The sequence below is a fragment of the Halichoerus grypus genome, chromosome 3, assembly GCF_964656455.1.
Source record: "Halichoerus grypus chromosome 3, mHalGry1.hap1.1, whole genome shotgun sequence".
Lineage (NCBI taxonomy): Eukaryota > Metazoa > Chordata > Mammalia > Carnivora > Phocidae > Halichoerus > Halichoerus grypus.
In genome coordinates, this window is record NC_135714.1 from 11,634,284 (window position 1) to 11,659,782 (window position 25,499).

The 25,499-nt window shown below is 38.6% G+C and overlaps 1 protein-coding gene across 8 annotated transcripts in view; it reads left to right on the forward strand.

The window, feature by feature from the left end:
- The window catches only part of CC2D2A (coiled-coil and C2 domain containing 2A), a 133,920-nt gene extending 109,076 nt beyond the window's left edge, over positions 1 to 24,844 (forward strand). For 5 of the 8 annotated variants that reach the window (XM_078068404.1, XM_078068403.1, XM_078068405.1 and 2 more), the window contains 8 exons: positions 87 to 290; positions 4,712 to 4,831; positions 6,607 to 6,720; positions 8,204 to 8,338; positions 19,507 to 19,629; positions 21,399 to 21,457; positions 22,934 to 23,111; positions 24,530 to 24,844. In XM_078068404.1, the coding sequence (XP_077924530.1) occupies positions 87 to 290; positions 4,712 to 4,831; positions 6,607 to 6,720; positions 8,204 to 8,338; positions 19,507 to 19,629; positions 21,399 to 21,457; positions 22,934 to 23,111; positions 24,530 to 24,718 (1,122 nt within the window). In that variant the 3' untranslated portion in view covers positions 24,719 to 24,844. The remainder of the gene's footprint in view (positions 1 to 86; positions 291 to 4,711; positions 4,832 to 6,606; positions 6,721 to 8,203; positions 8,339 to 19,506; positions 19,630 to 21,398; positions 21,458 to 22,933; positions 23,112 to 24,529) is intronic. The other 3 variants (XM_078068407.1, XM_078068408.1, XM_078068409.1) reach the window with 2 other exon arrangements.
- The last annotated feature ends 655 nt before the right edge of the window (positions 24,845 to 25,499 follow it).

Below are 25,499 nucleotides of genomic sequence, written 5' to 3' on the forward strand. Positions count from 1 at the left end.
TTTAGTTCGTGTCGACTGTGGGATCGCAACGCGTTCTGTGTCTCCTGTAATCAGATGTAAACTCCATGGAGTCTTTGTCTTTGAAGTTTGATTCTCAGGAAGATGAGAAATTGCTTCAAGCAACAGAGAAGTTTCAAACCGAATGTGCCTTAAAGTTTCCACACCGCCAATGCCTCACCACGGTGACTGACATCAGTGGAAAAACCGTCTTTGTCACCCGTTACCTCAAGCCTTTAAACCCCCCACGGGAGCTCCTGGACGCCTGCCCCAGCAGCCCCCAGGCAACGGCGGTGAGTGTGTTTCACAAGCCCGTCACGGCTGCTCCTAAAAATGTGTTACAGTTTTAATATACCGCCCTCTTAATTACCATATTTCCTAGGACTTAAGATAGTCACTATATTGAGATCGTTAGTGGTGAAAGAAATGATTAGCACTTTTTTATTACTCTGAGGCTCACTTTCTTTAGAAAAGTCTGAAGGTACCAGAGAGGGTAGTAATCCTTAGTTCATTCTCTCAGTGAACGACTGTGGGGTGCTTACCGTGTCCCTGGCTCTAGACTGGGTTCTGGAAATTAACATTTGGAAGATGCTTTACACTTTGGCAATGTCTTACATAAACATGCCTTCATTATGCGTCCTCCATCACTTTCTGGGATTCAAACCGAGGCCTCTGATTTCAGAACTCATGCACTTTCTACCATAGCAAGGTAACTATTCAGTATTATACTTAATACTATAGGCATCACTGACTTCCAATGAGGCAAAAATTATTTCCAAGATTTGAGGATGTATAGCGTGTGAGCGTCACCACAGAACGCATCCATACTGAGCCATTAAATATACGTGCACATTCTCTGGCTGCAGAGCACCCTCCCCATCACAACCACACATGAACAGAAGCCGTATTTTAAACAGGCTATTTTTAAGTGAATACTGTAACCCATAACTATCTTTAGAGAGTGGGTAGTCTAGGGAGTAGTTGCTGCTAGTAAGTCATTAACATAATAATTTAGGAACAGGGTGATGATATATCTATTTGCAGATATAGATACAGCAAAAAAGTAAAACCTGTGTTCCACATTTCAGATACTTTTTTTATTAATCAGTTTTTATTAAAAACCACAATAGGGACTTCCCTCTATTCTTCTTAGCATAGTAAATATGCAGAAAACTTCTCCCAGGAGAGAACACTTAGGAGTGATGAATAAAATATTTAAACCATTTTTTTTTTTTTAAGATTTTATTTATTTGTGAGAGAGAGAGCACAAGCAGGGGCAGGGGCAGAGGGAGAAGCAGGCTTCCCGCTGAGCAGGGAGCCCGATGCAGGGCTCGATCCCAGGACCCCAGGATCATGACCTGAGCCGAAGGCAGACGCTTAACGACTGAGCCACCCAGGCGCCCCAAATATTTAAACCATTTTTAAAATCACGGCTGACATAGAACTAAGGCGGCAGGGGCGGAACTCAGAGACAGGGAACAATGAAGCAGGTTCCACAAGGGTGAGAGTCTGAAATAGTGTCTGCTCTGAGGTCGTCCAATAATTCCTGATGCCTAGAGCTGGGCATGTACACAAGGCATGCCCGCAAGGCTGTGTGGGGAAGGAGGTAATGTGTGGTGCCAGGGCAGGGAGGGGGGCTGAGTTAGAGACTCAGGTACAGGGTTAGGACTCTCGACAGGTAATGTCAACGGTGGGTACACCAGCAAATACCCAGCTTCGCAGAAAGAATCTTGCCTGTCTCAGCCTTGACTGTGGATGGAAGAGAAATGAGAAAAGTTTCTCCGGGGAATTCCTAATCACTAAGTTGTATTTATTCACACTTGAGACTGGAATTTACACTGCCCGGATGACCCAAAAAAAACTTCAGCTGAAAATTTAATTGAAAGTGTTCCCTGTTCTAATGCCCCTAAATCCCTGACAGAAGGAAAAAGAAATCTTTCTAGAAGAACGCCCTGTAAACTCAAACTTAAAAACAAACAAACAAACAAACAGAAAAAGTTCCAAAGTTCCAAGCAACACAAACATAAAAGATCATCAATAAGGCGCCTGGGTGGCTCAGTCGTTAGGCGTCTGCCTTCGGCTCAGGTCATGATCCCAGGGTCCTGGGATCGAGTCCCATATCAGGCTCCCTCCTCGAGGGGAAGCCTGCTTCTCCTTCTCCCACTCCCGCTGCTTATGTTCCTGCTCTCGCTATCTCTGTCTCTGTCAAATAAATAAATAAAATCTTTAAAAAAAATAAATAAATAAAAAATAAAAAATAAAACTAATGATGTAATGTATGGGGATTAACATAACAATAAAAAAATTAAAAAATAATTGCATGGTACTTATAGAAACATAAAATAGAAGAGTTAAAACGAGACAATGAACAACTGGCTTAAGCAAAACATAAAATACAGTTAAATACAGAGTTAAGTTACATACAGCTAAGTACAGAGAGACTTCATGAACTGGAATATGCATGCAAAGAAATTACTTGGAATACAGCACAGAGATAGCAAAAAATAGAAGATTTAAAGGAAAGGTTAAGAGACAATGATGATAGAGGCAGGACAGCCAAACCCTGTATGAAAGGAGAAAGGCAACATTCAAAGAGAGCTGAGAATTTATAAGACTTGATGAAAGACAACAATCCTCTGATGCAGGAAGCCCAGTATATCCTACATAAGATAAAATAGAATTAAAATCTAGGCATATCATAGGGAACTACAAAGATGATCTTAAAAGCAGCTGGAGAGAAAACAGATTTTCTATAAAAGAACAATGAGTCAACCAATGGACTTTTCAGCTGCACAAATGAAAGTCAGAGAAGGCATAATATCTTCAAAAGGCTGAAGGAAAATAGCCATCAAACTAGTCGTTTATATCCAGTGAAACCATCTTTCACACAAACATTGGAGAATTTACAACCAAAAGATTCTCACTTAAGAAATTTCTAAAAAATATACTTCAGAGAAGGAAAACTCTCAGAAAATCCTAGACAACCACGCATAATGGTAAAGAAAATGGGAAATTTGTGAGTAAATCTAAACAGGCATTGTCTTCATGTCAATAATACTAGCAATGAGGATGGAAAATAGTGATTAAAAACAAAAATCCTGGAAAAAATGCATGTCAGGACAGGATTGATGAGAGTATTTTAATTCCCTTGTATTTTCCAAGAGGAAAGTGAAGATATTTATTAACTTATAGAGTTTAAGTTAAATATTCATGTTGAAATTTCTTTTTTTTTTAAAGATTTTATTTACTTATTTTAGAGAGGGCACAAGCGGGTGAGGGCAGAGTGAGAAAGAAAGGGACAAGCAGACTCTGTGCTGAGTGCGGAGCCCAACAGGGGGCTCGATCCCATGACCCTGAGATCATGACGCAAGCCGAAATCAAGAGTTAGGGGCTCAACCGACTGAGCCACCCAGGTGCCCCCATGTTGAAATTTCTAAATTAATCACTTAAAAGAATAAAAGAAAGTGCATATAGCTTCCAACGTGGCAGGAGATAAAATAATGAAATGGGATGAAGAAGAGAGTGGTGAGAAAAAAAGAAACATAGAAAAAAGTGTGAAAAATAAAAAGCACAGAATAAGGTAGTAGAAATAGTCTAAATGTTTACTAGTAATCGCAATCAAAGCAAAGGGGTTAAACTTTCCAGTTAAAAAACAAAGACTGTCAAACTAGATCTTTAAACCGTTTATGGTGGACCTTTACAAGCTGATTCTAATATTTATATGATGGTTCAAAGGGCCAAAATAGCCAAGACATCCTGAGGAATAAGAAGAACTCAGTGGGAAGATTTCCCATACCATACATCCAGACTATTATGAGACCATAGTAATTAAAGTAAAATGGTATCGACACACAGATATCAGAGAGAAAAATGGAAAAGAATAAAAAGTCCACTCAAATATAACCCACTCAAACCTGACAGATGACAAAACTAGCATTGGAAATTAGTAAGGAAAAGATTGACTATTACATAAATTTTACTGGAATCACTGATTTTTACATATGGAAAAAATAAAAATAGATTCCTACTTCACATCACTCAACTGCAGACAGATTAAGGACTTAAATATGAAGGCATTTTTATCTTTATGACTTTTTAACTTTATCTTTACGACTTATTACAAGTCATCTTTATGACATGAGACAGAAAGTATTTCTTAAACAAGATAGAAAAAAAAACAAGCTGTAAGAAAAAAAAAAAGATCCATTTGACCATATTAACAGTGAGAACTTGGGTTTATCAAAGATACCACAAAGGAAATGAAAAGCCACAAATGAGATGTTTACAAACTGCAGGAACATGAGTCGTAACTACAATGATGCCCTGATCTTGGTTTCTAAATACTATTGCTCTCTAAAAAGCTCCTTGGAGAAATGGCTCCTTTCTGGACTGAGCCAGAAGAAATACAAGATGACAGTGAAAGTCTTCTTATACCAGAAAGTAAGGAAGTGCAGGAAAAAAAAAAGAGGACATTTCAAAGCGACCTAGCAGCCAGTGTCTTCGTGTGTGAAAGCTGGATATTAACAGTGACTTCCTTTGTAGGATGTGTGCGGAGGCTGAAATGACATAATGTTAATACAACACTCAGTAAACACTTGGTGAGCATTCACTTCATTTTGTACACATAAATGTTTGTGATACGTGAAACTTTCTTGCAAGGAATGAGGTAGAGTATCCAGCTTTCTATTTTACCACAAATTATTTTTTTAAACAGGAACTGCTCGATTATTTTTTGTTCAAACAGGAACTGGTGGCTCGATATGTGTCATTGATTCCTTTCTTGCCTGACACGGTTTCATTTGCTGGCATCTGTGACATGTGGAGCACGTCTGATGTGAGTAGCTCTTCCTCACAGATTTACTAGTTTGTGCTGACTTCATTGAACACGGGCCAAAGGCTTGTATAATTTTAAATTGCAGTGTTCATTGGTCCTTATAAAAATCCACTTGGTCATCTGTTTAGGAGACTGAGCTAAATTCTAAATTATTTTTTCTTTCTGGTTCCATTTGACCAAGTTCAGAAATTAAGAAAAAAATATTTGCACAAAGAATAAAAAACATTTCAGAAGTCTTATTACTGATTTATCCTCCCAGTATTATCTTAACAATATCCCAGTTTTATTCATTAAAAAAAAATCAAAATTATACTCTATATTACACATGGAACTCATATATTCCATAATTTATGGGCTTCCTAAGGCATGCCATGTCATTACTGATTCCGTATGTACTTCCTGGTCACCTACCACATATCAGACATTGTACTAAATTCAGGCTATGAGCGAAATAAACATGGCCTCTGCCCTCATGGAATTTACAATCTGTGTATGTTACAACCAAATGGATCTTCTATGAAACAAACACATATATCATCACAGGTATTCATTCTGCTTCTGGATCTCATGTGTACTATGTTTGGATAATTGTAGAATATTGTTTAATATCCTTTGAAAGATAGCTCTAAACCAAAGACATTTAAGTACACTAAATTTTTTGTTCCCCAGGATATTTTGGCAACATAATGTTGACAGTATTAGAGGTAACATTTCCACAACCTCACGACATCTAAAGAAAATATGCAAAGAACAGAATAATTCATGTGCTCTCGAGCCAGATTGGCTTTCCCACTCCCTAGGTATTCCTTCTCTGTGTTTCCACGTCCTCACCTATAAAATGGGAAGAGAAGTACCTCCCTCAAAAGTTTATTCTAGGATTAAATGAGTTAATGCATGCAATGTGCTTAAAACAATTTGGGGGCAGGGCACGGGGAGATATGAACAGGCAGAGTACAAATGATTTTTAGGGCCGTGAAAATATTCTGTGAGATTCTAATGATGGGTACATGTCATTACACATTTGTCAAAATCCAAAGAATGTACACCACCAAGCGTGAGCCCTCCTATAAGCTGTGGACTTTGGGTGATTATGATGTTCAATGTAGGTCTATCAGTTCTAACAATCATCCTACTCTGTGGGTAGATGTTGATAACATGTGGGGGCAAGGGTAGATGGGAAATCTCTTACTCCAATTATGCTGTGAACCTAAAACTGCTGTAAAAATAGTCTTTAAAAAAGTATTCAACACATAGTGAGCTATCATATATAAATTCAAAACAAGAAGTAAAACTTTAAAATTTGTCTCCCCCACCATAGTGTTGATTCTAGAAATCCCCGTCATCAATGTCAGAGAAAATACCATATTCGTTTGTTTGTTTTAATGAATTAGAACATAGTACCAAAATATGGAAAAAACGATTTTTAAAATAGGTCTTCTACTTTAGGGCACTAGTTTTATTTTTTTTTTTTTTTTTTTTTTTTTAAAGATTTTATTTATTTATTTGACAGAGAGAGAGATAGCGAGAGCAGGAACACAAGCAGGGAGAGTGGGAGAGCGAGAAGCAGGCTTCCCGCTGAGCAGGGAGCCCGATGTGGGACTCGATCCCAGGACCCTGGGATCATGACCCGAGCCGAAGGCAGACGCTTAACGACTGAGCCACCCAGGCGCCCTAGGGCACTAGTTTTAACAGTGACTTTTTAAAAATCCTGTATGGCCCATCCAGAATGAAGCAGTCAGTCAACATCGTTTTTCTTTTCTTTCCATCTCCATCAGCAATTTCTGGATCTCCTGGCAGGAGACGAAGAAGAGCATGCAGTATTACTATGTAATTATTTTCTCTCTCTGGGGAAGAAGGCCTGGCTCATGATGGGCAGTGCTATTCCTGAGGTAAGACCACGCAGGCTGGCTCCAACAGAGGAGTGTAGTTGTCTTAAGACACTTGCGTTAGGTTCCAGGTTATGAACAGTACTAATTTGCATAACGATCCTTTGAGTTGAAAGGAAAGTGGCCCAGAGATTGCACCGTGGGGAGAGAGAACCAGTGATAAGACATGAAATGGTTTTTAGTGGTACTAGGGCTCCGATCAGTGCTTCTGATTGGGGGCTTTTTTTGGCAAATCTGAACCCTTTATCACTCAAAGGCCCCACCTGACTCTGTCCTTTTAGTTTGAGCCCCCAGCTGCCCATGGTACTCAGAACTTTGATTCCCTTAGTGATCCAGTGCTACTCATGCTAAGGAGTGAAGGGGATCTGAAGAAGTGTGGCGAGGTTAGAGATCTCTTCTGTCATGCCCACTGCTTCCTCGGGCATCTGTGACTAACCAGCAGGCAGAGGGGAACCCAGCAGACAACCACAGGAGCAAAGAAAAGAATATTAGCAGCTATATTTTGATATTATTGTTACTTTTATTGGACTGGAGATACCAACTATTAGAATGTTTCCCCCAGCCCACTGCAAATGTCCCTAAATTTGGGGAATGTTAGGGTAATTTGGGGTACGAGTTTAGAAAATTCACATGAATTGAAGCAGCTTATCCAAAGAGTGTATCCAAAGGAGGCCACAAGTTTCCAGGAATCCTTGGGAATTAGGTAGCACGAGTTGCCACTGGGCAGGTATTATCACATCCAAAAACTAATTCATTCTCCATCGTTATCTTTCAGGGAGGCTGGTACAAGGGAAAGAACACTAGGCTAGGAAGTCATGAAGCCTGGGTTCAAAGCTCTGCCTATTCCTCATGAGCTGTGTGGCTCTAAGCAAGTCAATTCACAACTCTTGAGCTTTATAAGGAAGCCAGGATAATAAATCTTGCCCTGCCTTCCCCAGAAGGCTATTGTGAACATCAAAGGAAGTCCACACACGAGCAGTAAATGAATAAATGCTCACTGTAAAAAAAAAATAATAATAATAATAATACAGTAATAGACAAGTACTCTGAGTAAAAAAGTTAAAGTACTTTGTCAGTCTCTAACCCCCAAACCCGCTCCCTACCCCAGGTGTATTCACTGCTAACAGGTTGGTACGTATCTTTTCAAAACATCTTCTATGCATTTACATAATTATAAATGTATCTCAAACACTAGTTACTGTATTAGAAACAGAAGTTGTATTCAGACATAATCAGCCTTCTAAATACTTAATCAACTGTCCCTATTTGGTCTACTGCACTAGCAGATGCAAGCATTTTGCAAAAATGAACATTTGATTTTATTTCTTAAATCCAATGCAACCTAGAACTTCAAACTAATTTTCATCATTAGCCATGAATTTTAGAAATTGGGGTCCAACCGAAGTAATTAATTCTGTGTGCAAACTAATCTTGACCTCAATTGCATAATTGATGGCAAACTGTTTTAATGACTATCTTCCTTCAGGGTCCAACTGCCTATGTGCTAACTCGGGAGCAAAGTCACTATTTAATATGGAATCCCTGCACTGGACATTTTTATGGACAATTTGATACATTCTGCCCCTTAAAAAGTGTGGGCTGTTTAATAGGTCCCGATAATGTAAGTATTACCTTTGGATGACTGTTGCTTTCTTTTTTTTTAATTGACCTACTGATTTAATAAAATTTTATGTACCAAAAAATTTATATAAACATACATACGTAACAGTTAAAGAAATGTAGTGTCAAGCACGTGGCAAGATGTCCTAAACAGTAACTTTTGGTTGAATTAGTCACCTGATCTGCAGAGAAGCACAATGAGGTTAAAGAATATAGAACTCAGATTCAGAGGACCTGCGTTTATGTCCTGGTTCTGTCCTCACTTGTCTCTTCCAAAACAGAGTTTATAAGTACCTAACTCATAGTGTTTTGAGAACTAAGTGAGGCAAATTTATCACCTGAGAAGACTGGGTCCCTCCCTCCCTTCCCTTCTTCTCTCCCTCCCATCTTTCCTGCTCCCTCCCTTCCTTTCATCCTTCCTTTCTTCCTTTTTTCTTTCCCTTCCCTTCCCTTTTTAAAGAGAGACTCCTAGTACCCACCAGGTGATAGGGGGCAAACTTAATTATGAAGGGTACCATATAAGACAGTGGTTAAAAACATGAATTACGGGGTCAGACTGCCTGAGTTTAAACTTCATCATTTACTAGTTGTGTGAGCTTGGGAAAATTTCTTACGTCATACAGCTTCAGCTTCTTCTTTGGTAAAATGGAGGTAATGGTAGCAATTACGTTGAAGAGTGTTGTGAGCCATGAATGAGATGACCAGTGTAAAGCAGCTAACATACAGGGACAACTCTATACTGTCTGCTATGATTGTTTTTATCATCATCATCTTAGTGGTCTGAACTTTATGCATCTGTCAGAAAAATCATTTCAGCATGCATCCCCAATGTGTATTTTTTACTGAAGTACAATTAACACACAGTGTTATGTTAGTTTCATGTGTACAATATGATGATTCAACAATTCTGTACTCAGTGCTCATCTCAGTAAGTGTGCTCTTGATCCCCTTTATCTATTCACCTATCCCCCCACCCACCTCCCCTCCAGCAACCCCCAGTTTGTTCTCTGTATTTAATGGTCTGTTTTTTAATCTCTTTTGTTTTGTTTCTTAAATTCTGCATATGCGTGAAGTCATGTGGTATTTGTCTTTCTCTGTCTGACTTATTTCACTTAGCATTACATCCCATAGGTCCATCCATGTTGTCATAAATGGCAAGATCTCATTTTTTTCTATGACTCAGTAATATTCCATTATATATATATATCTTCTTTATCCATTCATCTATCAGTAGACACTTGTGTTCTTTCCATATCTTGGCTATTGTAAATAGTGTTGCAATAAACAACAGAGGTGCATATATCTCTTCAAATTAATTGTTTTCGTTCTCTTTGGGTAAATACCCAGTATTGGAATCACTGGATCATATGGTAATTCTATTTTTAATTTTTTGAGAAAAAAAAATAACTGTTTTCCATAGTGGTTGCACCAGTTTGCATTTCCCACCAACAGTGCACAAGGGTTCCTTTTTTTCCACCAACACTTGTTTCTTGTGTTTTTTATTTTAGCAATTCTGACAGGTGTGAGGTGATATCTCATTGTAGTTTTGATTTGCACTTCTCTGATGACTAGTGATGTTGGAAATCTTTTCATATGTATGTCTTCTTTGGAGAAATGTCTGTTCATGTCTTCTGTCCATTTAAAAATGGATTAAAAATTTAAGTAATTAAAAATTAATTTAAAAATTAAAAATTGGATTACTTGGGGGTTTTGTTGTTGTTTTGGTGTTGAGTTGTGTAAGTTCTTTATATATTTGGGATATTAACCCTTTATCGGGTATATCATTTGCAAATATCTCCTCCCATTCTGTAGGTTGTTCTTTAGTTTTGTTGTGTCCTGTGCTGTGCAGAAGCTTCTTATATTGATGTAGTCCAAGTAGTTTATTTTTGCTTTTGTTTCCCTTGCCTCAGGAGACATATCTAGAAGAATGTAGCTACAGCCAATGTCTGAGTAATTACTGCCAGTGCTCTCATCCAGGATTTTTATGGTTTCAGCTCTCATTTTTAGGTCTTTAATCCATTTTGAGTTTATTTTTGTGTACAGTGTAAGAAAGTGGGCCAGCTCATTCTTTTGCATATTTTCCCAACACCATTTGTTGGGAAAGACTGTCTTTCCCATTGCATATTCTTGCCTCCTTTTTGAAGATTAATTGACCATATAAGCATGGGTTTATTTCTGGGCTCTCTGTTCTGTTCTGTTGATTTGTGTGTCCATTTTTGTGCCAGTACCATACTATACTGCTTTGATTACTACAGCTTTGTAGTATATCTTGATATCTGGGATTGAGAAGCTTCCAGTTTTGTTCTTCTTTTTCAAGATTGTTTTGGCTATTTGGAGTCTTTTGTGGTTCCATACAAATTTTAGGATTATTTGTTCTAGTTCTATGGGGGAAAAAATGCTATTGGTATTTTGATAGGGATTGCATTAAATCTGTAGATTGCTTTGGGTAGTATGGATATTTTAACAATATCTGTTCTTCCAATCCCTGAGCATGGAATATCTTTCCATTTGTTTGTGTCATCTTCAATTTCTTTCATCAGTGTTTAATAGTTTTCAGAGTACAAGTCTTTCACCTCCTTGGTTAAGTTTATTCCTAGGTATTTTATTATTTTTGGCATAACTGTAAATGAGATTGTTTTCTTAATTTCTCTATCTGCTACTTCATTATTAGTGTATAGAATTGTAACAGATTTCTGTATATTAATTTTGTATTCTACAACTTCATTGAATTCAATTATCAGTTCTAGGAGTTTTTTGCTGGAGTCTTTAGGGTTGTCTTTATATAGCATCATGTCATCTGCAAATAGTGAAAGTTTTACTTCTTCCTTACCAATTTGAATGCCTTTTTTTTCTTGTCTCATTGCTGTGACTAGTGGTGATAGTGAACATCTCTTGTCTTATTACTGATCTTAGAGGAAAAGCTCTCAGTTTTTCACCATTGAGTATGTTAGCTGTGGGTTTGTCATATATGGCTTTTATTATGTTGAGATATGTTCCTTCTAAATCTACTTTGTTGAGAGTTTTTATTATGAATGGATGTTGTACTTTGCCAAATGCTTTTTCTTCATCTGTTGAGATGAATATATGAATATATGGTTTATATCTTTTCTCTCTTTTTTTTTAAAGATTTTATTTATTTAGGGCGCCTGGGTGGCTCAGTTGGTTAAGCGACTGCCTTCAGCTCAGGTCATGATCCTGGAGTCCCGGGATCGAGTCCCACATCGGGCTCCCTGCTCAGCAGGAAGTCTGCTTCTCCCTCTGACGCTCCCCCCTCTCATGCTCTCTCTGTCTCTATCTCATTCTCTCTCTCAAATAAATAAATAAAATCTTTAAAAAAAAAAAAAGATTTTATTTATTTATTTGACAGAGAGATAGAGAGAGAGAACAAGTAGGCAGAGAGGCAGGCAGAGGGAGAGGGAGAAGCAGGCTCCCACCGAGCAGGGAGCCCGATGCGGGGCTCGATCCCAGGACCCTGGGATCATGACCTGAGCCGAAGGCAGCCGCTTAACCGACTGAGCCACCCAGGTGCCCCTATATCTTTTCTCTTACTAATGTGATGTATGATACTGATTAACTTGCAAATACTGAACCACCCTTGCATCCCTGGAGTAAATCCCACTCGACCATAAATGATTTTTTTAAATATATTGTTGATTTGGTTTGCTAATATTTTGTGGAGGATTTTTGCATCTATGTTCATCTGAGATATTGACCTGCAGTTTTCTTTTGTTGTGTCTTTGTCTGGTTTTGGTGTCAGGATAATGCTGGCCTCATAGAGTGAATTTGGAAGCTTTCCTTCCAAATCTATTATTTGGAATAGTTTGAAAAGAATAGGTATTAACTCTTTTTTAAATGTTTGGTAGAATTCACCTATGAAATCATCTAGTCCTAAAATTTTGTTTGTTAGGAGTTTTTTGATTACTGATTCAATTTCATTGTTAGTAATTGGTCTGTTCAAATTTTCTATTTCTTCCTGATTTCAGTTTTAAGTTACATATTTTTAGGAATTTATCCATTTCTTCTAGGTTGTCCAGTTTGTTGGTATATATAATTTTTCACAATATTCTCTTAAAATCATGTGTATTTCTGTGGTCAGTTGTTCTCTGTCTTCCTTCATTTCTGATTTTGAGTCCTCTTTTTTTTTTTTTTTTTTTTTTCCTTTATGGGTCTGGCTAAAGGTTTATAAATTTTTTTATCTTTTCAAAGAACCAGTTCCTGGTTACATTGATCTTTTCTGGGGTTTTTTTGTGGGGTTGTGTGTTTTTTTTTTTTTTTTTTTTTGGTCTCTATTTCATTTTTTCTGCTCTAATCTTATTTCCTTCCTTCTACTGAATTTGGGCTTTTTTTGTTCTTCTCTTTCTAGCTCCTTTAGGAGTAAGGTTATGTTGTTTGAGATTTTTCTTGTTTCTTGAGGTAAGCCTGTATTGCTATAAACTTCCCTCTTTAGAATATCTCTTACTGTATCCCAAATATTTTGTTTTTCATTTTCATTTGTCTCCATGTATTTTTTTTTTAATTTACTCTTTGATGTCTTGGTTCAACCATTCATTATTTAATAACATGTTATTTAGCCTCTACTTATTTGTGTTCTTTCCGGATTTTTTCTTGTGGTTGATTTCTAGTTTCGTAACCAGTGTAGTCAGAAAAGATGCATCACATGATCTCAGTCTTTTTGAATTTATTAAGACTTGTTTTGTGGCCTAATACATGTTCTATCCTGGAGAAAGTTCCATGTGCACCTAAAAAGAATGTGTATCCTGCTGTTTTTGGATGGAATGTTCTGTATATATCTATCTGTTAGGTCCATCTGGTCTAACATATCATTCAAAGCACTGTTTCCTTGTTGATTTTCTGTCAAAGTACTGTTTCCTTATTGATTTTCTGTCTGGATGATCTTTCCATTGATGTAAGTGTTGTGTTAAAGTCCCCTACTATAATTGTATTACTGCCAATTTTTTCCTTTATGTCTGTTAGCAGTTGCCCTATGTATTAAGGTACTCCTATCTTGGGTGCATAGATATTTACAATTGTTATATCCTCTTCTTGGATTGTCCCCTTTATCATTATGTAGTGTTCTTTGTCTCTTGTTACAGTCTTTGTTTTAAAGTCTATTTTCTCTAATATAAGTATTGCTACCCCAGTTTCTTTTTGCTTCCACTTGTATGATTTGTTTCCATCCCTTCACTTTCAATCTTCGTGGATGTCAGAAAAAAATCACTTGAGCATGCACCCACAATATATGCATTTTTGTTTATAAATTATGTATTTTATTTGCCCATCAACATATTATTACATTATACACAGAAAAAACTCTTAAAAATAAAAAGGCATTAGAAGATCTAATATTTTCTCCTCATATCTCTGGTGTATGCATCCTACTTTAAAGATCACTAGTCTAGGGGCACCTGGGTCGCTCAGTCTGTTTAGCATCTGGCTCTTGATTTCGGCTCGGGTCATGATCTGGGAGTTGTGAGACCAAGTGCCGTGTCAGGCTCCACACCCAGTGTGGAGCCCTCTTGGGATTCTCTCTCTCCCTCCCTCTGCCCCTCCCCATTCACGTGCTCTTGCTGTCTTATTAATTAATTAATTAATTAATTAATTAAATATCACTAGTCTACCCTTTAGGGTTACTGCTAAAATTAGAGAATATATGCCAAGCACCCAACAAAGTAGCTATCTTTCATAGGTCTTCAGCAAATGGCAGCTATTATTAACTGCAAGTGTGAAGAGCACTGTGGACTACCATTCTCACGTTCATTACTTTTTTAATTAGAAGCATTATCATAATCATGAACGATCTGCTGAGCTCCTCCTGTTTAAAGAACCAGGTTAAGGACATTTGTAATCAAGCAGAGTCAACTGGCATTGAAAAAGCCCTCAAAGAACTCCATTCTCTGTCAAAATTATTATTAGTTCTCAAAACAATTACTGTTTGTTCTCAAAACAATATGGCTGACTAATTACATAAAGCCCAGTTTTGTGAGGAAGACCCCCCGCCCCTTACTAACAAGAAGCACAACAGTTGCACATGATGTTGGGCACCCTTCATGGCAGCTGTTCCAAAGCTGCTCTAAGCCTTGACCTCTCTTGGTAGAGGACCTCACCCTCGCCTAGTTGGCCTGATACTATGCTCTAAAACCTCCACTGCCCTCTGCTCCACCACACAACCTCTCTGGATTGTCAGCCTTTCTCCTCCTGTACTCCTTTGCCAGGAAAGAAGTGTCTCCCCTTTCTACCCATATTTCTGTTTCCACTCTTACTACAAGACATACCTCTACTCATTATTCCAACTTACCCCTATATTTTTTCAATTTCTCTACCAATTGATATGCTCAGAAGTCCAACGGTCCCAAAATATAGGCATATCTCATTTTGTTATGCTTCATTATATTCACAGATACTGTGTTTTTTACAAATTGAACGTTTGTGGCAACTTTGTGCCAGGCAAGTCAGTCGACGCCATTTTCCAACAGCATTTGCTCACTTCGTGTCTCTGTGTCATGTTTTGGTAATTCTTGCAGTATTTCAAACTTTTTCATTACTATTATATTTGTTATGATGGTCTGTTGTTATCAGTGATGATAATTTGCTGAAAGCCCAGATGATGGTTAGCATTTTTTTAGCAATATTTTTTTAATTAAGGTATGTATATTGTTTCTTTAGGCATAATGCTATTGTGCACTTAATAGGCTACAGTATATTGTAAACATAACTTTTATATGCACTGGGGAAACCAAAATATTCACTTGACTTCCTTTACTGCGATATTCACTTTATTGCAGTGGTTTGGAACCAAACCACAATATCTCAGAGGTGTGCTTGTATGCTTCTGCCAACCCAGATACACCCTAAACTACCATTGCCCGTCTTTCCTTTGCTTCCAAAATTCTTCAATTACTAATTATATCCCCTGCTTCTATGTTCTCAGTAAACTCAGACTTTAACCCTTTTAATAATCTAGCTCCTCTTCCCTGACCATCCTATAGAAATTCAACTCTAAGAAGTACCATTGTCTTGCTAATGGTTAAATAAATCCAATGGTTTACTCTCATCTTCATTCTCTTCTCCTTTTCTATGTCACATGACATGACTAATACCCTCTTCGTGAAAAAACAAAACAAAAAAACAACCAAAAAACACTTTCTCCACCTTGGTTTGCAGATAAAGAACTGTTTGGTTTTCATTTTTCATTTCCTCCTCCTAAGAGTTTCTTAGGTTTCTTTCACTGGCTCTTCTTCCCACCCCTTAAAAATCAAGAGTTGCTGGAGTGGAGGGGGTGGGAGGAATGGAGTGGCTGGGAGATGGACATTGGGGAGGGTATGTGTTGTGGTTAGCACTGTGAATTGTGTAAGACTGATGAATCACAGAATTGTACCCCTGAAACAAATAATACATTATATATGTTAATTAAAAAAAAAAAAGGGTTTGGAGACCACTAAAAAAAGAATAAACTAAATGAAAAAAGAAAAGTCTATGTTCCTGAAAATTCTATATTTAGATTTCTTGCAGGACCACACCTATTATTATTAACTGTAACTCTATCTAGGCTATCCTGGCCGAGAAGTTATAATACTGTCACCAGCTCCAGAATCCTTCTTTGGAACCTGAATTTTCAACTGTCTGCGAGACACCCAAGTGCTTTATCAAAATCTCAAACTTGGGGGCACCTGGATGGCTCAGTTGATTGGGCAGCCAATTCTTCGTTCCAGCTCAGGTCATGATCTCAGGGTCCTCGGATAGAGCTCTGCCTCTGGCTCTGTGCTCAGCGGGGAGTCTGCTCAAGGATTCTGTCCCTCCCTCTCCCTCTGCCACTCCCACTGCTCATGCACAAGTGCGCTCGCGCTCTCTCTCTCTCTCTCTCTCTCTCTCTATATATAATAAATCTCAAACTTGGCACATCCAAAACTCAAATCACTTCCCCCTTGCCTCCAAAACCAGCTCCTCCTCCTGGCTTCCTGTTTCTATAGATGTCAGTTACCCAGATTCACTCCTCAGAATTGTCCTTGATTTCCTCCCTCCCTTACTTCCTCCTACTTCAATCCTATTAACAGATACCAAATCATACAGATTCTACCTGTTGTTTCCCAGGCCATGCCATTGTTGTTTCACCCTGCATTACTATAAATAACCAACTAAACAATCTCTCCAACTCAATTATTTGGTACACTGATCACTGACTAAGTTTCTGAACCTTCGGCTTCATCATTCTGTCGCTCAAAAAGTATCGGAGGTACCTCACTACATACAGATTTAAGAACAAACTTCTTGCCTTGGATTTCAAAGTCCTATATAATCTGACCTCAACTTTTTCCATCAGTATTTCCCACTACTTTTCTGCACATTCCCTACCCTATGGCCAAATTGTAGTTCTTGAAGACCTTGCCTTCTTAAAACAATTTGATTTGAATTCCAAGTATCAAAGCCTCCCTAACCTCATTGGCTGCCACTTCTCTGTATCCTTTACTGCTTTTTCGTTATTTCTCCAAATTTGAAAATCAGATCCTCAAAGTTCATCAAACATCGTTTCTATCTATACTTCCTCCCTAAGAACATATAGATGCTGATAATCCCCAAATGTATATCTCTAGCTCACCTAGTTCCCAGAACTTCAGACTCAAATATCCAACTACCTACTCATCATCTTCATATAGATGCCAGACATACATCTCAAACTTAACATGCCCAAACTTGAACTCCCAATTTCCTTTTGCCATCTTTCTGATCTCAATAAAGGGCAATTCCATGAGTCCAGTTACTTAGCCAAAATCCTTGTAGTCACCTTTGATTCCTTTCTCTCTTTCTCCTACATCCTATTCATCAGCAAATCCTATTGGCTTCATAGTATATCCAGAATCTGACCATAGCTCACCAATTTCACTGCTACTATTTTAATCCACACTACTGTAGCTCTTACCTGGATTATCTGAAATAGCCTCCTAACTGGAGACTTCACTGTTTGCCCTTACCCTCTTGGGTCTGGTCTCAAAACAGCAGAGGATATTCGTATGAAAATGGAAGACAGACTATGTCACCCCTCTGCTTAAAATACTCCAGTGGATTCCTAGCTCACTGTAAAATCAAGTCTAACTCTTTAAAATAATCCACAGGGCCTTTTATGACTTGACAGCCATCCCGCCACCCGTCCCCATCCTCCACTGATGTCATCTCTTACTTGCTCTAACTTGCTCATTCCTCTAAAGCTACCATCTTCCTCACTGTTCCTCAACACATCAAGCAGGTTTTGCATTTACTGTTTCCTCTGCATAGATGACCTTTCCCCTTACTGGGTATCTTCATGAATTTCTCCCTCACTTCTTGCATTTCTGATCAAATGTCATCTTTCCAGCAAGAATTTGCCTGCCCACCCTGAAATTTCATGTCGTCCCATGTTTTCTCCACAGCCCTTATAGTTAGCTGTTGCCACAGTAAAGATAGTAAAAACCCATCCCCAAACTAAATGGCTTCAAATAGTTATTCTTATGACTCTCTGGGTCAGCTGGGACAGCTCTGCTTCATGTGTGTTTATTCTGGGACTCGGCAGTGACAATGGCAGAAGCACAAAAAGGCAAGCAGGAACACACAAAGCCTCCTTAGCTTAGACTCAGAAGTTACACACTAACACTTCCATCCTGTTCTACTGACCGAACATCAAGGAGCAGGGAAATACATTTCAACCCTTTTAGTGGGAGGAACTGCAAAGTAACATGACAGAGTGTAGATATAGGAAGGGGTGAAGAACTGAGGTCAGTGATACAATCTACTCCATCATGTAACATCATCTGAAACCCATGTATTTACTTATTTGTTCACACATCTTCTCACTAGCTACTGCATAAGGGTAGGAACTCTGTTTCATTCACTACTTTATCCCTAGTGACTGAAACTCAGCCCACAGTAGTTGATAAATATGTTGAATGGACAAATTTACCACTGATGCACACGGGCGTTCAATATGCCTACTGTATGCCAGGAGCGATGCTACATGCTAAAGATACAGTGGTGAATAAGGCACATGGCAAATGTCCTCAAGACAATGCCATACCTAGTGAGGAGGCAGGTGGATGGACAGGCAATTATTAACAATGATAAACACCAATAATAGTAATAAATTAGCTAACAATTACTGAGCACCTACTATGTACCAGGCATTCTTCTAAGAGGTGAATTAACTAATCTGCCTCAACAACCTTGAGGTGGGTACTATTATCCCAGTTTCATACAGGAGGAAAATGAGGTACAAAGAAGTTAAATAAATCATCCAAGGGATGCCTGGGTGGCTGTCAGTTAAGCATCTGCCTTTGGCTCAGGTCATGATCCCAGGGTCTTGGGTTCTAGTCTCACACTGGGCTCCTTGCTCAGTGGGGAGCCTGCTTCTCCCTGCTTGTGCTCTCTCTCTCTGACAAATAAATAAAAATCTTAAAAAAAAAAATCACCTAAGGTCACACCATTGTAAATGTTGGAGCTAGAATTCAAATACAAGTGGCCTGATTCCAGAACCAATATGCTGCATGCCTCAACAAGACAGGTGCTATTCAGAGATTACAGAGTGCTGTGGAAGCAAAGAGGTAGACACCTAACTCAATTAGGAGGCTGGGAAGAACCGAGTTAGGAAAAGCCAGACTGAGAAAGGAATAGCCTTGTCTATCTTCTAAAAAGTTTTTCCTTATCAGGAACTATCTTTTTTTTTTTTTTTTTTTTTAAGATTTTATTTATTTATTTGAGAGAGAGAGAATGAGAGAGAACACATGAGAGGGGGGAGGGTCAGAGGCAGAAGCAGACTCCCTGCCAAGCAGGGAGCCCGATGCGGGACTCGATCCAGGGACTCCAGGATCATGACCTGAGCCGAAGGCAGTCGCTTAACCAACTGAGCCACCCAGGCGCCCCAGGAACTATCTTATTTCGTCAACCTACAATCAGTGGTAAGGTGCACCTCAACTTCAGATATAAAAAATATGAAAAAGTGGCCAGTGACCATTTTATGATGCCTCTGATTGTAAAAGGCATGCTGATTTTACAAATCAAAATACGCAAAAAAAAAAAAAAATGTGCATCCTGTGTGTCCTCTTGCTGTCTCTGCTTTCTCTCTACGTACGTGCACACAAAAGCATGTATATATATATATATATATATCTGCTGCCATATATGCTAATGTAGTCTTATCTTTTTTAGATTTGGTTTAATATTCAACGATATGACTCCCCACTACGGATAAACTTTGATGTCACCAAGCCCAAGCTATGGAAATCTTTCTTTTCAAGAAGCCTTCCATATCCTGGCCTTTCTAGTGTTCAGGTATGTAATTCTTTTATTAACAATGTAGACTAAGGGGTGCCTGGGTAGCTCAGCCAGTAAGTGTCTGACTTTTGATTCCAGCTCAGGGCATGATCTCAGGGTTGTGAGATCGAGCCCCAGGTAGGGCACCACACTGGGTGTGGAGCCTACTTAAGATTCGCTCTCTCCCTCTCCCTCTGCCCTCCCCTCCCCACCCCTTCTCTCTCCCTCTCTTAAAAAAAAAAAAAAAAGAAGTAGACGAAGGAATTTGAAATCATTATACTGGGTAGCCAGATATTTTTTGACCCTTAATTCTACTCCTAGATATTCAGTCAAAAATAATGTTTTTCCAAACTTAGTTGAGCCCAACTCCCAATAAGAAATTACCACCACATCATGAACCAGTATATATATATGTGAAGTTTTGATATAATGAACCTCATGATATAAAGTACCTCAAAATATATTCTATTTAATTTCTTAAATGCTGGTCTCAATTCACTAAATTAATGACTGAATTTCATGACTGCTATTAAAACATGAAATCAAATCACAGGGCATGATCCAGTAGGGGCTCCTAAAATTAATTTAGATGGTCCTGGCCAGATTATAAGTAGTAAGCATGAACATTGTTTACTAAAACTTCTGTTTAATTTGTTAGCTATATAAGTATGTGTGTATGTGTATACTGAGTGTATAATACATATTTTTTTACTGTGACCCAGACCTTTCTAAAAAAAAAAAAGGTTTAAAAAACAGTGCCCTAGAGAAATTCTTCCATGTGTACAAGGTGACTGGTTATACAAGATTTTTCATTGAAACATTGTTTATAATAGCCTAAGAACTGGAATTACAGAAGGGACAAATTATGAAGAGTACATAATGGAATATTTTATAGTAGTTACACAAATCAATCAACATTAATAAATCTTAGCACTCTAAAAATATGGGTGTTATTATCTCTAAATAAATATATATATATATTTTTAAAGATTTTATTTATTTATTTGACAGAGAGAGACACAGTGAGAGAGGGAACACAAGCAGGGGGAGTGGGAGAGGGAGAAGCAGGCTTCCCGCAGAGCAGGGGGCCCGATGCGGGGCTCGATCCCAGGACCCTGGGACCATGACCTGAGTCGAAGGCAGACGCTTAACGACTGAGCCACCCAGGCGCCCCTAAATAAATATTAAGGGAGAAAAGGCAAGCTCTGTATTCACAGTATAAAACTATTACATAGACTTGTCAAATCACTACTTTGTACACCTGAAATTAATGTAATATTGTGTGTCAACTATACTGGAATTAAAAAAAAGAAAAAATTACAAAAAGTTTAGAAAACACCCAAACCAAAACAATACATTGTTTGGGGATACATAAATCTGTAATAAATTCGTAAGTACAGTTCGTTAACTTGTCTATCTCCACCTCCTGTGTAAACACCAGGAGGGCAGGTTTTTATTCATGGATATATGCCTATCACGTATAAAAGTGCCTGGCACACAGTAGATACAGGTTGAATTAAAGTGCTAAAAAACAAATCCAGGTCATAGCTGCTTCTATGATGACAGAGAAAGGAGATGAAATTAAGAACTACACAGCGCTGTAATTTATCTGTGGTACTGTACTTACCGTGGGTCCTGGGTACATTGGTATCCATGATATTATCCTCTGTGTCTGAACAAATGTCTCAGATTTCATAATTTTTTTAAAGATTTAGAAAAGAATGGATAGCTATCCAAATTAAGTGTAAGTGATTTCTAGAATTTCTGAACTGTTTTCTCTTTTATAGCCAGAAGAACTAATTTACCAGCGCACAGACAAAGCGGCCGCAGCTGAGCTACAAGACAGGTCATATGATACCCATAAGTCCACACACAATCTGTCACTAGGAGTGTAATACCAAACTAAACAATTCTCAGCCTGGATCAATAATTTGAGCAACTAAACTTTAATTCATGTTTATAGACAGATACCAAATACAGATGTGATCTCTAAATCCCGTAGCTCAAAGGGAGGCCTTCGCATCAGCATGGTATGGAACAAACACAAGTGACCTCCAGCAGTGATAGGTAGTTCCCCCAAAACGTCGCCTCATGAGAGCTCAGCATCATGTTATTATGGGTCTTGTTCAGATGTATCATAATCCTCAGCTTAATTAAATATACCTCTTTTGTCCAGTTAGTGGCTTACTGAGCTCCAGCTGGTTTATAAACCTAACACATGGAGAAGCCTGGTAAGAGTCCCTATAATCATTATAACCCTGTAAAACAAAACTTTACTCTTCCAGCTTTGCAAATGTGGAAACCAAGGTTCAAAGGGGTCAACATACTTGTTAAGTGTCAGAGGGGGTTTCTGAGCCCGGTCAGATCTTTCTGATTTCAAAGTCTGTGTGCCCTTTCCACTGTATCAAGCTGTGTAAAGAGCAGCATGTCAAATACTCAAGAATAAATGTGACCCTTTCTAAGTTAGTATTATTACTAGAAGACTCCAATTTATTCTCAATTTCAAATTTTAAATAAAGCCTTACTGGAGATCCCTATCTAGAACAACTAATTCCCCCAAAAGTCTGCTTCTTCTGATAGTTTCAGAATAATGTGGGTCTATTAACTAGACCATTATTTATTTATCCAATATTGATGAAATGCATGGCAATTCAACCATACTCTTGCTCAGACCATCTTGAAACCCCGAACAAAAATATGTACAATGTGCCAAATGAGAAGGGGATCCTGCAGCTAAGCAGTGGGGAGCTGGCTGGGTCCTCTAAATCTCGGCATTTGGCTAGGGATGCCCAAGAGGCTTTAGAATTGACAGGGTTTCAACTCAAGCCCCCGTTTTCCCTGCCATTGTCAAGTCACTCGTCCTACCTCAAACTGTCCCCACATAAGTAAAACTGGGACAATATCCCCCTCATAGTCACTGTTAGGATTAAGTAAAAATGAACAGAAAGCATTTTACACAGTACCTGGTAAATAAAGGCTCAATACGTTAGCTGTTTTCCTTTATTCTGTGTTTTCAACTTAATTTTTGATATCCTGCTTTGTAGTTAATATGATAGGTATTGGATCTACAGAATGTAAAGCTTAGTGATGATGGATATCCTAAGAACAGTCTTAAGGAAATTCAGAAAAATAATCCTCATAAACAGAAGTCACAGCGCAGGGTGAAGAATCAATATGCAGCATTAAAAGCCCTACAAATATTAAGGCTTTCAACATAAACTATGCCTAGTGAACAACTCCACCTGAATCCCCACTGCATATAAACTATCTTTGCTTACAAAAGTCACCCTTGCAAAAAATAGAGCTTCTTTTTTATAAACAGGATTGAAAAAATACTAAAAGAAAAAATCATGGACTGGAGGCCACGCCATCTGACTAGGTGGAACAGGTACTGCACCTCCGCTCTACGGCACTTCTTGCCTGTGTTGGAGAGAAGTCAAGGAGAGGACATAGAAGATGACCACAGAGCGGAGCTGCTCAAACAGCTGGGGGACTACCGGGTAAGTACAAACGGCTCTACACTCAGTCTGTGGATTTCATTTCAAATTGGAAATTGCATGGTATTGGATTTTTAAAGAATCAAAGTAACTACTCTGCTCTCCACAGTACATAGGTGAAGCAGCAAGAGTAAAAGATGTAATTGAAGGTTCAAATCTCAGTAATTAAGCTATTATTAAACAGCAAAATACCTCTATAAACTGAAAATGCTGTAAGACTATGCAATGAAAAATACCTTTAATAAAATGCATTGCCAAGAGTATTAAATACAATTAAAACATCTGGCTAAATCATATTAGACTCTAAAGGTGAAACCAACCACTCCTGATCAGTTTTAAGGAGATGATTTTATACTAATTGCTTTTCAGTGCTAAGAAAAATTCTCGTAAGTCCTCTCCACTGTCTGTCAGTAGTGCTGTATGGATAATAAAACCTAGAAAGCAGTCTCAAATTAAGACAGTAAGCCTTGTTGGCTGAACGGGGTGAAGTCAAGTTGGACATTTAATACTATTCACGGACTAAAACTAGGTTTTCAGGGGCACCTGGGTGGCTCAGTTGGTTGAGTCTGACTCTTAGTTTCAGCTCAGGTCTTGATCTCAGGGTCCTGGGATCGACCCCCCACGTTGGGCTCCCAGCTCAGTAGGGAGTCTGAAGATTCTCTCCCTCTGCCCCCCCCACTTGTTCTCTCTCTAAATAATCTTAAAAAAAAACAACTAGGATTTCAGCTAGGATGTCTTCAAATAACAAAAAACTTAATTCAAACAGCCCTGAGCAATAGAAAGAATTTATTGGTTTATTTGAGGAGAAGTCAGAGGTGAGTAGCTGTCAGAGCTGTACCACTCTTGCGTTAAGCCTTCCCACTTGCCCTCCTCTGTGTGATGGCACTGTCCTCAGGCTTTTCATGGAACCAAATGGCTGGAACAGCTCCAGGCAGGACTCACATCTGCACACGTACTGTCCAAAGCAGGAGAGCGTATCTGTGTGCCATCATTCCTAGCAAGTTTCCTGGGATTCACTTTGATCACATGCCCATCCCTATAGATCAGTCACTGTGGCCATAGGGATAGAATACATTGATTAGGATTAATCCAGATCCCTAGAATTACATGGGTTACTATGCAAACTAGGGACTGTTAGGCAGAGGGAAGGGAATAGTGGAGGGTGGCTGGGTGCTAACAGCTGTCTTATACACCAAGTCAGTGTGCTAGCAACTGAACAAAAAAGACATTTGGCCCCTCTCCATTTTCTGTATTGCTAATAAATGCTGAAGAGAAAAGCAGAACTAAATAAATGACTTCAAGATGCAGAAGGAAGACAAGAATATTAAGAATTGCGTTATGTTTAAACATGGAGAAAAAAATACAATGAAATCCTCAAGCTTCACTAATGACTACAAATCTTGGTTGTTTTTTCCCTTCAGTTCTCTGGATTTCCCCTTCACATGCCCTACTCTGAACTGAAACCTTTAACTGAAGCCGTGTATAGCACCGGAGTACATAATATTGATGTTCCCAATGTTGAATTTGCTTTAGCTGTATATATCCACCCATACCCCAAAAATGTTTTGTCTGTTTGGATTTACGTTGCCTCCCTTATACGCAACAGGTAATTTCTTCATTGTATTTTTGTATCATGTAAAAAATGTAATTAAGGTATGAGAATATTTTTGTGGTATTGATATTAGAAGAAATTATTTGTAAATAATGAAATAAAATTACCATTATTTCCAAAATAAGTGTTACTTATTAGTCTGCCTTACCTCTTGCCACTCTGACCCCACATTTAATCAAGGCTACCCAGAGTTCCTCCTCACACTAAGAGCTCCCTACCTCTATGCCTTTGTACTTACCTTCTGCTTGGAATGCCCTCCTTCTTTGTCTGTCCAGCAGAATATCCATCATACTTTTAAGAACCAGCAAAATAACACAACTTCTCTGGGGGCAGGAACAACTTTGCGATATAAAATTTTTAACACCAAATACCTCGTAAGACCTTATCCTATAGAAATACTGAGCAAACATGTACATGTACACAAATGTGCCCATATATACACACACATACTCCTATTGAAACAATATAGTATGGGGGTGGGGGGAGTATGTTTAAACATTCACCAAAAGGGAAGTCGTTTAAAAAATTAAGCCATTGCTATGGACTAAATGTTTGTGTCTCCCACAAAATTCCTATCTCGAGACCCAAATCCCCTATGTAATGGTATTTGGAGATGGGTCCTTCGGGAGGCAGTTAGGTTGTGAGAGTGGAGGCCCTGTGTTGGGATGAATGCCACTGTCAGAAGAGACAGGAGAGTTGGCTTCCTTCCCTCAGGCTATGTGTGGATGAAGAGATGGCCCTCTGCAAATCAGAGAGCTCTCACCTGAAACCACATCTGC